The 13,292-nt window shown below is 44.3% G+C and overlaps 1 protein-coding gene across 3 annotated transcripts in view; it reads left to right on the top strand.

The window, feature by feature from the left end:
- Positions 1 to 336: 336 nt before the first annotated feature.
- Positions 337 to 13,292, top strand: part of CRB2 (crumbs cell polarity complex component 2) — a 28,083-nt gene continuing 15,127 nt past the window's right edge. For all 3 annotated transcript variants that reach the window (XM_056860672.1, XM_056860670.1, XM_056860671.1), the window contains exons 1-5: positions 337 to 782; positions 4,925 to 5,120; positions 5,581 to 5,720; positions 7,221 to 7,403; positions 7,611 to 7,724. In XM_056860672.1, coding sequence (XP_056716650.1) covers positions 359 to 782; positions 4,925 to 5,120; positions 5,581 to 5,720; positions 7,221 to 7,403; positions 7,611 to 7,724 — 1,057 coding nt within the window. In that variant the 5' untranslated portion in view covers positions 337 to 358. The remainder of the gene's footprint in view (positions 783 to 4,924; positions 5,121 to 5,580; positions 5,721 to 7,220; positions 7,404 to 7,610; positions 7,725 to 13,292) is intronic.

Here is a 13,292-nt window from a genome sequence, read left to right as displayed (position 1 = left end):
CAGTGCCGTTTACCCTGCTCAGTTACACATAGGGACATTAAGATACAGTTGCCCTCATGCCAGCCCCAGTCTGACTAAAACTGCTCTTTTCTCCACAGGACTTGCCTCTTCTGAACTGGGCAGCAGCTGCTACTCATCCCCATGTAAGAATGGAGGGACCTGTGAGGATGCAGAAGGGAGCTACAGATGCCTCTGTCCTCAGAACCCTCTGGCCTATGTGGGTTGGAACTGTGAGTTCCTGTATGATGCATGTGGTGGACATGCTTGCCCACCCGAATGGATTTGCAGTGGAACCCCTGGACAGTTGAATCACACCTGCTACTGTAGGCCAGGTCTTGGCTGTAATTCTGAAGCTGACATGTGTGAGACTAGCCCTTGTCCCCAACCTCACTTTGAGTGCATCGCAATTAACAATGGATATGGCTGCCAATGCCGGAATAGAGAAAGCTGCCAAATACAACCCTCTCTTTGCTCCAGCAATCCCTGCCTCAAAAATGGTACCTGTATTGAGAGTGCTGGGCAGTATACTTGCAAATGCCAACCTGGCTATGTCGGGACCCACTGCGAGGAGGATGTGGACGAATGTGCCTCCAGCCCATGCCAGAATGGTGCCATCTGCCTGGATAGAGTCAATGAGTACAGCTGCTTCTGTGTGCCTGGCTTCCAGGGCTACCACTGTGAGATAGATATCAACGAATGTGCCTCTCGGCCTTGCCAACATAACAGCACCTGCCTCAACCAGATGGACCACTATGTTTGCCAGTGCCTGCCTGGCTACACAGGTACTGCCTGCCCCTGCATCTTACCGGATTTGGCTAAAGGGCCATCTTGATTGAACAGTCTCCTTCCAGTGGGCAATAATAACCTAGAGAGGGCAATAGTGCAAGTACCTTGCCATCCAGCTGATTACCATGCTGTGGGTAGCCAGAGTTCATACTGGGGCTGAGGAGTATTGGTGGATTGGGAGTGGGCTGGTGCCTTCTTGCCACCCCACATCATCCACTGGGCATCAGAACTACACTAGGAAAACAGAGGAAATGCAGAAGCCTTTCTTGTATGTCCCCACCTGTGAAGGCAAATTGTATGGTGATGAAGGAGTGCGTTTTTTTTTTTTTTTCTGTAGTGGTGCCTCACCTCTGGAGCTCTCTCCTCAGAGATCTTCTTGGCACTTAATCTATTTAGTTTGAGGTGTCTGGTGAAAATTCTCCCACCTCCATGTTGACTTATTCTCTTTTGATTGTTTAATCTGACCACATTGGTGGTTACGATACCCATTCATTTTTATGTCATCGGTAACTGTTGCTGGTTTTATTATCTTTTTAGACTGGTAATATCCAGGATTCTTAGTGAAGTGAAGTGGGCGATTAAATTTTTGAAAAGACTCAGTGGATGGATTTCACCATATTTTTAAGCTGGGGAGAGTTTTCCCACAGGTCACATTGGCAAGGAAATCCTGTTCTTGCTTGGAAGAAGTGTATTTTATGTCATCACAGATGCAATGATTAATCAAGGTCTGCTTGAGTGTGGGGGAAAGAGATGTTGGGATCAGGTAGTTTGGTTTTAAGGGGGCTAGCCTGCTAACCCATAGAGGGCTGAGGATTAGCCTTTTGGCTAATCTGGTGGTTGATGGGATGATGAAATGGGTAGCTGATCATATAGGAGGCAGATGTGATCAGAAAGGAGAGGTTTCAAGTGCTCTGGAGTATAAATAATCTTAGGTCAGAAAGTGTCTCTAGTGAGGAGGAGCACCCTCTGACCATCTTTGCTCTCGACTTTGGATGATATCTCGCTGGACCATCTAGGTTGGCATTGATTCACGCTGCACCTACCACTGATCTACTGAAGCAGCGTCCACAAGGGACTTTTTTCTGTTCTGTCCTAGCACTGGTATCAGGATTTTAATTTAGCATGTACTGACCCCACCCCCACCTGGTACTAGTCGGCACACAGATGCTCTGGCCTTGCTCATCCTTGTAAATGAGCGGCAGCCCTTAAAACAGTTACATTGCTGTGAAGGAATGTCAGGGTGACTGGCTAAAGATTACCAGTGGGGGTAGATGGGGTGTTGAAACATCAGATGCCCCTTCCTCTGTTCTTAGTCACTGTGCCGAGCTGTGTGGGAGGCCAAGCCTGCTATGCAATGGAATTTCTACTGAAGGAGCACAGAGGTGGGGAGTTTGGGGGTGGGGGAAGAGAAAGACTGTTTCAGGCAGATTCCAAGTTTCACTTGTTCTCGCTCACTCCCACTGAAGCCTCAGCATGAGTAATAATGTTTTACAACCAAAATATAATACATGTTAGTAATTAACATCAAAAATGCGTTAAAAATAACTTTCAAGCAGATACTACTGGATGACTAAATTAAAAATGCCTTCCACTAAAAGATGAACACATGAAGCTGCTGTATACTGAATTAGACCACTGGTCCATCAAGGTCAGTATTGTCTACTCAGACTGACATTGTCTCTCTAGGGTCTGAGCTAGAGGTCATTCATATCACTCCCTGATGCTCTGGATTGCTGGGGATCAATCCTGGTACCTTCTGCATGTCAAACAACACTACACCACAGCCCTTCTCTCAAGGTGATGGATTTTTACAAGGAACAAAGTATGTTAGTAGTATCAACATCCTTCAAGAAAGAGAGATTAAAAACAGATAAAAGGATGTATTTCTTCACACAATACATGGTTAAATTGTGGAACTCCCTGCCCCAGGATGTGGTGATGGCTGCCAACTTGGAAGGCTTTAAGATGGGACATGTTCACGGAGGATAGGGCTATTCAGGGCTACTAGTAAAAATGGATATTAGTCATGATGCACACCTATTCTTTCCAGGATCAGAGGAACATGCCTATTATATTAGGTGCTGTGGAACACAGACAGGATAATGTGCTGCAGTCGTCTTGTTTGTGGGCTTCCTAGGGGTATCTGGTTGGCCACTGTGTGAACAGACTGCTAGACTTGGTCTGATCCAGCTTGGCTTTTCTTATGTAAGAAAGCTTTTCATCATACTTTCCTTGTCTAAATGGTGCAAGACAGCAATACGTTTTAAATTTTTTGTAAATGAGAAGCCTAAAACTGGCTCCTAGAATGGGATTGAATTATCTACTGTCTGCATGGAATTTGGGGGCGTGTTCTCTTGGCTAGTTCTGATGAGACTTTTTATCATAGCATAACAGATTTGAGTATCTCAATTATAAAATATGTGACAATAACAATTATTTACATATATAGGGTCTATAAATAAACTAGAGTTTCTTGGATTTATTTATATTTTAGATTTCTAACCTGCCCCTCCCCCACTACAGTGGGGCTAGGGGTGGGTAACAACAAATCAAATGAATTTAAAAACAGAAGCAATTAAAATAGATTAAAATCCATAAATACAAATAAGATGGCACCCTAAGTTCCCAGAAAAGTAGACTAGAGAATAACAAACCACAAAGTAAGCAAGGAGGGGGCCCAAGGGGAGCATATAGAGGAAGGGGGCTGTGCTTGATGACCGGTGGATGTAATAGAGCAGCCAAAAATCCTCAGCCATGTGCCTGGTGGAACATCTCCATCTTGCAGGACCTGTGGAACTGGGCCAGATCCCATAGCACCCTGGTCTCCTCAGACAGAGAGTTCCACCAGGCAGGGGCCACGGCCCCAAAAGGCCCTGGCCCTGGTTGAGGACAACCGGACTGCTCTCGGGCCAGGGTCTTCCGGTAGATTTTGGGAACTAGAGCAAAGAATCCTTGGGGGGACTTATCAGGGTATAGGAGGTAAATGACATTTGCAAATAATTTTCAAACGTCACCTACCTCAGTTTCAAACCTGCGATATTGTAGCTTGATCTGGAAGTGATGAAGAATTCCTGGACCATTTCTTCTATGCATCTTTCATTTTAGCTGAAATGTGTTGGTGCTTTCCATTCAGCACTTTTACACATGCTGAATAATGCACTTTCAATCCACTTTGAATGTGTAGCTGGATTTTACTGTGTGAAATGGCAAAATCGACTTGCAAAATAATCTCTAAAGTACACTGAAAGTGGATATGTGATTGGCATGGCCTGAACATTTCTTGGCTTGATGGGATGCAAGAATGTTTGCTGAATGCTTGATAGCTCTTGATACACCAGATTAGGGGGCCTACATTCCTTGTAGATTAGTGTAACTATGACTGCTGGGAGCAGAACTGTGCCAAAAAGTGGTCTTTTATAGATTGCCAGGTGCCAGTCCAGAGACACACATTTTGGGAGGATGCTAAGACAAAGCAGTCCATGGGATTAGAGAGAAGCAAAGCAAACTGCACATTCTACCAAACAGTATTTCATAGCCTTTGCCATAAATTCAAGGAGAGGCACCTTGCCTTGCCTTTTCTAGGGAAACTGTAGTTACCGACAGTGGAAGTGATTAGCATCCCGACTGCTTTAGTTTTGCAACCCCCTAATCAGTTTGACTGCATGGTGGTTTCTTTGGAAGATCTGGCAGATGTAATCAAGTGGATCATCATTCCTAGAAAAGACAAGGGCATCTTTCTTCCCCTGGGCACTTAGTGGGCAACCATTCCTGCAAAATAAATGCCATGTTGATATGACACTTCAGCCTCCACGGCTGCCACAACTCGGGCAAGTCAGATCTCTCAGCCTTCATTTCCTGTCTGTGAACATGGGAACGGTGGTATAACCCTGAGGAAGTCTGGTCCAGTAAAAGGGCTGTGGAACCTGGCTCTGGGAAACCTGATAGGTGTTTGAGGCCCACATTTGTCATGGATCTTGGGCATGTCCCATGATCTCTATCTGTAAAATGGAGCGCTACCTCACAGGATGATTGCGAGAATGCACAATATGTATGTGAATGCACAATATGAAGACGTTGCAGATTAAAACTGCTGTGTAAATGTGAACATTAATTAATCATAATCTGTCTCCTCCCAAAGGTGTGAACTGCGATGTGGAGATTGACGAATGCATATCAGACCCTTGCTGGAATGGTGGCACCTGCCGTGACCACATTGGGCTCTTCACCTGCTCTTGTATGCCCGGCTATGAGGGGTTCCAATGTGAGGTGGATATCGATGAATGCCAGAGCCAGCCTTGTCTCAATGGAGGCACGTGCCATGACCTGGTCAACAGGTGAGAGAGAGGATGCTGGACAGAAGTCTACCTGAACCATTTTTCTATTCATGTAACCCATGAAAATATCTTTTCTTTTCAGACAGAGACCATGTGAGGAGGTTTTCTTAATAGCTAGCCCATTAGCTACAAAGTAACAACTGCCAGCCACCAATTGTATTTAGAAAGCCTAGAGGGGGAAGATGCAGCTGCTAGCCATCCTTCCATTGTGCTTGGACTAAGACCTCACTAAAATGTTAGTTTAATAGATATTTGTGTAAGTTTTGAATAGGTATAAGCCACTTTGGGAATCAATTTTTTTTAATGGGGTAGAATGCAATTAATAATCCTTAAGAAACTGAAATGTGAAATGATAAACAAATGATAAACTGAAATTGACTCCATGAGGAAGCAGCGGGGGTGAGAAAGGTCCTGATATATCTAACAATAAACTGTAGCTCTGTCCTGCTCTTCCTTCTAGCTACCGATGTGATTGCCAAAACACTGGCTTTGAAGGGGAACATTGTGAGCTGGATATTTTGGAATGTGCCTCCCAACCATGCCAGAATGGTGCAACCTGTCTTGAAGGAGTTGGACGCTACAGCTGTGATTGCTGGCCAGGTGGGTGAAATCACATTGGTCCATCCAACTCAGTACTGTCTATTCTGGCAGTGGTTCTCCAGGATCTCAAGCAGAGAAAGGCCTTGCCCAACTACCTGCTAACAGAGTTCCTTAAGTTGGAGATACTGAATTGAATGAGGGACCTTCTGCATGTAAAGCAGGTGCTCAGCCACTAAGCCCTCTTCTCTTCGTACCATTCTTCTAGCTTCCATTTTTTCAAGCAGAGAAGCCAACATATTCTAACCTCTTCTGTGTCTTTATAGCACAGTAAACTGGTTTCCTGAAGGCTCTTGATATATGAGGAGATTGTGATTGGTCACCTTCAAGCTAAGGCTGCTTTGCAAAGATTTTCCAGGATGTAATGCATGTATAAGTTCAGTTCACCATCCCTGTATCTCCCCAGAAGTCAATGTGAAACTATCAGATAAAGTGCAGACTTATACACTGAGTGCTTATACACTGAGTGCTCAGCTCCTAGAAGGTAGAATCCCTTCCATGACCTGAGCAGAGCTCAGTGACAACTACCAGTCTGTGCTGTCTGACCCATGAAGCCTCCTAGGACAAATCTACACAATAGAGTTTTAACTAATATAACAGTCATTCCCTCTCCCCAAAGAAACCAGGGAATTGTAGTTGCGGCCCTAGGGGCAGGCAGAAGAGGCAGGGAGGGGAAAAGGAGGGCACAGATGCACACAGAGACCCAAGTGAAGTAAAACAGGTGGCAGCTTTATTGATTACAGCTATTAGAGCATTGGCACTGCATGAGGCACAGATCCAAGCATTGGGTGAACCACCTGTTGACCAATGAACCCTTTCCCCAGCATGCCTGGTGAGTCAGTGGACCCACATGGGCACAAGCCTCTGCATGGTTCCCTTGCCACCTGGGAGTGGAGATGGGCAACAGCTCCTAAGGTGGGCATGCTGCTGCAGGGTTCCACCCCAAGACTTCTTAAGAGGATCCCACCTGGGGGAGTCAGACATGCAGGCACAGCCTCCCCCCCCCCCCCAAATGGATCCGGCCCAGTAATGCCTGAAATTGAAAGGCTTGCTATTTGCCTATGGCCCCTGTGCAATAAACTCACTGCTGGCTTTAGTAGAAAAGGGAAATTGTCTGTGTGTGTAAATGTGTGTGTATAGATATGCACAACTGCTCTGATACTTTTCATTTTCTTCTACAAGAGTAAAGAGTAAAGTGTACCAGCTGGGGAGATTCTGCTTCAGTCAGTTATGGGAAATCCAGAAGTGGTAGATTAAAAGTATAGGTCTTTGCCCATGCGTTCTATCCTAGTTGGCAAGTAGTGTGTTACTTGCACCACATTCAGTTTGGTAGTCTGTCCTTTGTCTTGTTGAGTGACCTTTTTAACACCAGAGAGGCTCACATCTCCTGGCTGGTGTTAGGATTTTAGCTGTTGTCATCTAGCCCAGTACTTCATGGTAAATGAGTACATGCTTACTCTTAGGGATCCCCTTGCCCAGATAACCTCTGTATTCTGTCACCAGGGTACGTGGGGGAGCACTGTGAGGAAGACGTGGATGAGTGTTCCATAGAGCCCTGCTTCAATGGTGGCCAGTGCTATGAAAAATCCAACCAAAGCTACTATGGGGAGCACGTGGACTTTCCAGCTCAGTTCAGCTATCGAGAAGCTGCTGGATTCATCTGCAGGTGTCAGCCAGGCTTTGATGGTGAGTGCTGTGGTGCCACGGAGTGGTTTTTGCTCTCAGCATTCCAGAGGAGATGCTCGACAAGAGGGAACAGCAAAGGGAATTGTTGTAAGCGAGGTGACACAGAGCCACACATGATTGGTCAAACCACCAAAAGTCAGGAATTGGCTCACGGGGCAAGGAATGAAACTGCTTCATTTTTTTGATCTGTTTTTGATCCCCCCAAAGGAGATACCTGCTCCATTAACATTGATGAATGTGAATCCCAGCCGTGCCAGAATGGAGGGACCTGTGTGGATCTGGTGAACAGCTATTGGTGTCACTGCATGCCAGGGTATTCAGGTAAGGGAGAAAATGTTATGTGGGGTGACAAAAGACTGGATCCATGCCAAATTGGGCAGGGCACTCATTGTGGTGTAATAATTATGGAGTTGCCTGCTATGGAGAGTATGCCAATTTTGCTTTTAATTTTCCAACTGGATGTAAAATTACAATCCTTGGTGTGTTTAAGAATCTAGATTTTGAATGTGGAAGATGTTCAATTTTGTTTTTGAGATTCAGTGTTGAGGGGATCCTTTATACAACTATGGTATAGCTACTGCAGCCAAAATAAGAAAGAATCTGGTGGCACCTTAAAGACTCACACTTTTTTGTAGAATAAGCTTTCTGACTCTCCAAAGCCTATGCCACAATACATTCATTAGTCTTTTAAGTGTCACAAGACTGTAATTTTTACACAACACAGGCTTGGTTCCATGTGTTCCTAAACCCGTTCTATTTGTTCTAAATAGTCTCTGCTCTGGAGTGCACTTCTTTTTCCTCTAAAACTTAATTTTTGCACAAGATAAATGGTTTTCTATGGGCCCTGCAACAGAGACTATCTAGCATGCATGGAACTAATCCACAGGATCCAAACCTAATTCACGGTGATATTGGTGGCCTTTATGGTTGACTACTTGGGGAGAGGCTGCAGCTCAGTGGTAGAGCATTTGCTTGGCCTGCGGAAGGTCACAGGTTCAGTTCCTGTCATTTACAGTTAAAAGGATCCGGTCGAAGGTGATGTGAAAGACCTCTACCTGAGACCCAGCTGTTGCTAGTCTCTGTAGACAATACCGACCTTAATGGACCAATGGTCTAATTCAATATAAGGTAGATAAATGTGTTCAAATTTTTGGAAGATACAAAGACTTACTCTAGTCATCCTGTGATCCTCATTCCAGATGTGGAGACATCATTGTCTCTACCACACTCTGTAGTGCAAATACTGGAGCGCCTCTAGTGTGGATATATAAACTGAGATGTAGTTAAAATTATTATGCTACTATGTACTATACTACTATTCTTGCATGGCTGAACACATGAAACTACCTTACATATTAAGTCAGGCTGTTGGTCTGTTAAGGACAGAATTGTCTACTGTGATTGGTAGCAGCTCTCCAGAGTTGGAATCATAGAGCTGGAAGGGGCCATACAGGCCATCTAGTCCAACCTCCTGCTCAATGCAGGATCAGCCTAGAGCATCCCTGACAAGTATTTGTCCAGCCTCTGCTTAAAGACTGCCAGTGAGGGGGAGCTCACCACCACCCTAGGTAGCTGATTCCACTGTCAAATAACATTTACTGTAAAAAAATTTCCCCTAATATCCAGTCAGTACCTTTCCGCCTTCAATTTAAACCCATTATTGCAAGTCCTATCCTCTGCTGCCAACAGGAACAGCTCCCTGGCCTCATCTAAGTGACAGCCCTTCAGATACTTAAAGAGAGCTTCTCCAGACTAAACATTCCCAACTTCCTCAGCCTTTCCTCATAGGGCTTGGCCTCCAGGCCCCCGATCATCCTCTTCTCTCTCCTCTGCACCCGCTCCATTCTGTCCACATCCTTTTTGAAGTGAGGCCTCCAGAACTGCACACAGTACTCCAGGTGCGGCCTGACCAATGCAGTGTACATCAGAACTGTGACATCTTGTGATTTGGAGTCTTACAGAGAGGTTTTTCGCATCACCTTCTACGTGAACTTTTAAACTCGAGATGTTTTGGACTGAACATGGGCCTTCTGTAAGAAAAGCAGATGCTCTACCACTGAGCCACAGCCCCAAAGTACTCAAACCAGAGGAGGGACCATGGTTGAGTGGTAGACCATCTGCTTGGCATGCAGAAGGTCCCAGGTTCAATCCCCGGCATCTCTAGTCTAAAAGATGAGGTACTGGGTGATGTGCAAGACCTCTACCAGAGACCTGGGGAGCCACTGCTGGTCTGAGTAGACAATACTTACTCTGAGTAGACAATACTTACAGGAAAGAAAATACCAAGACCACAGTCACACAGCCCGGATAACCTACAAGAACCAATACTTACTCTGATGAACCAATGGTTTGATTCAGTATAAGCAGCTTCATGTGTCCATGTGAGTCCAGAGGAGAGACATATCTGCTATTCTGTGGCTAATATGTACTAGCTAAGGCCAGTGAGTACAGTTCTGCCTGGTCCTCTGACATGAACCCAGGGCTTTTTTTTTTGGCCTTAATTTTAAGGAGCTTTAATCTCGTCTGGTCACGTCATGAGATGACAAGAGTCACTGGAAAAGACAGTCATGTTAGGAAAGGTTGAGGGCAGCAGGAAAAGAGGAAGACCCAACAAGAGATGGATTGACTCAATAAAGGAAGCCACAGCCTTCAATTTGCAATATCTGAGCAAGGCTGTCAAAGATAGGACAATTTGGAGGACTTTCATTCATAGGGTCGCCATGAGTCAGAAGCGGCTTGACGGCACTTAACACACAATCTCGTCTGACCTGTCTTTTTCCTTTAGTTTGTTACTTATGCCATTCAGTTTCTTGGGATCTAGTTAGTTCAGCAGTTCCATCCATGCTAGTGAGCGCAAAAATATTCTCTAAAGCATTGGTAGGCTGCCATCTTGTGGAATGAAAAAAAATCTAAAGTGAGGAGCTGCTTTAAGTTTTGAAAGGATACGACAAGTAATTCTGTCCCGTTCTCTGAAGTAAGGTCATATTGAGAGCTCAGGCCTGGAACATGCAGATTAACAAAAAAGAAAGAACCTCTGATCATGTGCAACACATTCCTCCCCTGAATAATCACTGCCTGCCCTAAGAAACAGAGTCTTTAGTGCTGGAGTTGTGGCTTCCAGGCAAGCTTTAAACCTTAGTATCTCTCTGTTAGAAATCATGTTCTGGGTTTGTTCATACCTGTCTCTAAATATCAGCGATAATCACCATATGAGAGGAGAGCTGATTATGTAGAGATAGTTTGAGAGCAGGGAAGAAGAATGCCCATAGGCTTCATATTTTTATAAGTGTTTGGCATAGTATTTTTACTCTCCAGAAAACCATCATATATCATATTGTAACAAAAGGAGCACTTGTTTATACCATCATGTGCATTGTGTGATGTAGGAAACAAGTACTCCCTCTCCTGAAATTTATCACATAGGAAGCACCCCTCGGTATATAGAACCAAGGCATAGGTCATATATATATGGACACACCAAAAATGATCACATGTAGATGGAACAGGAAGGAGGAGGAAAGGGAGAGGAGCTCATCCCACATAGACACATCTGGTGGACATTCCTGTTTCATCTTAAGTGGTTTGTGATGAATGGAGGAGGCAATCTCTTAGACACTGAAGTACAGTTTAATTTGGAAATTTTGTTATCAAAGATTGCCTCCCTTTGAATAAGTAAGTATTTAGAAGGGATGTTTACTTTTTATATTTGGTGCCACTTGCAAACTTGTATATTATTAAAAACATTTTCAATAACAACAGTTTTTTTAAAAAAAACAAATGGACGAAAGGTAAAGATGAGGTGATTGGACTTACAGCAGGGCCAAAGAATACAAAATGCCTTTTATTCAAACAAATTGTGCAGAATGCAAAAGTCACTATTCCGTGGGCTTTTAGTAAAAGTTGTGCTCCCTGACAGAAATTTGTACCCTTGGCAGACGGTGGTGCAGGACTTGTGAAGCTTCATGTCCTTGACCAGTGGCCCTGTCCCTCCGTTGCTTCTAAGACTGCTCCCAGGGATTTGTAGTAATAAAAAAAATTCAAGTTGATGGCGATTTTTAATATTAAATTAGTGCAAAGGTTCTCAGGATGCCAAGAACTGTGACTGAAAAGCCATCGCACAGCTGAGCTAGGAGCACAAAATAAGCAACAGAGGTATTAGATAAGAAGATTCAAAAATTAGTCCTGGTTAATCCCTTCATTTTTGGCAAGAGTGGGGTCTTATCCTCCCCTATTGTGGTTTCGCTGCTTCAAGAATTAAGCATTGGAGCAGGGGTGGATCTTTCCCCACAACATAGTTTTGATCAAAGGTGTTCTTCCATGCGGCTTTGCCTTTTGTTACGCTATGAGAACCCAGTGTCTGTACTTGCTGGCCTTTTAGAAGCCTTTTGCCTTCTGTGGGGCTATGGGAAGCTTTTAGCTCAAGGCCTAGCTAAGCAGGTGGGGGGGAGTCACATTTTGCCTCTCTGCAAGCTCAGTGAGAAGCATGAGAGTTTGTGGAGGAGTGAAGCTGACAGGGAAATAATAGCAATTAATCTCTCCTGTTTTGTCAATTAATCCCAGTCTGGTTCTGCTGTGTAAACAGCTTATTACTTCACATTAGGATCACAGAGCAAGTTAGCTTCCCATAACGTTCCTGTTATGCGTTTCAGTGGCAGTTATGCTCTGCCTTCAGCTTGGGTTTTTAAGGAACACCAAAGATGAAAAGCAGCCGACCATTCTGATCTGGGCAGGATCCTTCCTTTTGGGAGCCATCAGTGCTCTCAGGAATTCAGGGAAGGGCTTGGGTAAGCAGACGTCTCAGTTGCTTGCCTGTTGTTGGGTAAGCTTTGCTTGTCCTAGGAACAGATTTTTGCCATTTTTGACAGCAAAAGCCAGCAATATCTGAAAAAAGATCTAGTGAAAATATGCCAATATAGAGGCCTGGAAGGAAAGCCGCACCAAATATGATGTACCTTGTAAACCTAGGCTGCAGTGTGCCTGCTTTCTCCATTGGTAACAACATTTATGTGTATAATTCCTTCCTCTGAACTTTATTTCTTGGCTCACATGCTTGAGTTATTGGATGCTGACTCTTTGCTTATGGCATGATATGGTTTGGATTGCTTTGGCTGATCTGTGGGATGCAGTGGGCAGATTAGCCATACTGCATATGGCTAGCTTTATGATCCTTCGTATGGGGCCAAGTGTGTTCTTAAGATGCTCCAAACTTTTCTTTGAGTTGAGCAGGTATCTGGAAAGGCAGGATATAAAAGGCTGCCCCTTTGGTTTCATATGAGATACACCTCAGCATCCTCTTGGTCATTTTCCCCTTGCTAAGAGATTGTTTTGAAGTTGGCTTACTGCAGCTCTATTTGGCAAGTGAACATTTAAAGATCAAAATTTACAAGCTTGACTTCACTGTGACCAGAGTCTGAACAAGTATCTTAATCCCCTGAGTAGAAGCAAAAATAGCTTTCCTTGGTCCACTGTGAACCTTTCAACCAAATGTTCCAAAAGGCTGCTTCTGGTCCCCTTTCCTCACATATCTGCCTTCTAAGCAGGCACACAAGAGCCTAAACAAGCCACAACTAGCTTTGAGTCTGTGGAAGAGGGGACCCTCCTATCTATATTCAGTTTGTTACTATGCCCCAGATATTTGCAGCTATTTTAATCAGTCTCACCTTGAGTCCAGTGGTGGATAAAGTTATTTTTCTCCTACCTGACATAGATCCGTACATACTTTACTAGGTATCAATTGTATACCCTGCCTGCCGTGAAAATTCAGCCTACAGCTGCACTTCAGGACTTACCCGTTGTAGTACATTTTATTTTTGTAGCTGATGGCATGGCAAAGCAGTTATGGATATCTTCAATCAGTCATGCTTTTCATGCAAGCAATGACAAATTACT

This window comes from Euleptes europaea, chromosome 14 (genome assembly GCF_029931775.1).
Source record: "Euleptes europaea isolate rEulEur1 chromosome 14, rEulEur1.hap1, whole genome shotgun sequence".
Taxonomy (NCBI): domain Eukaryota; kingdom Metazoa; phylum Chordata; class Lepidosauria; order Squamata; family Sphaerodactylidae; genus Euleptes; species Euleptes europaea.
Note: the sequence above shows the minus strand (reverse complement) of the source record. Positions and strands in the feature narration are given on the sequence as shown.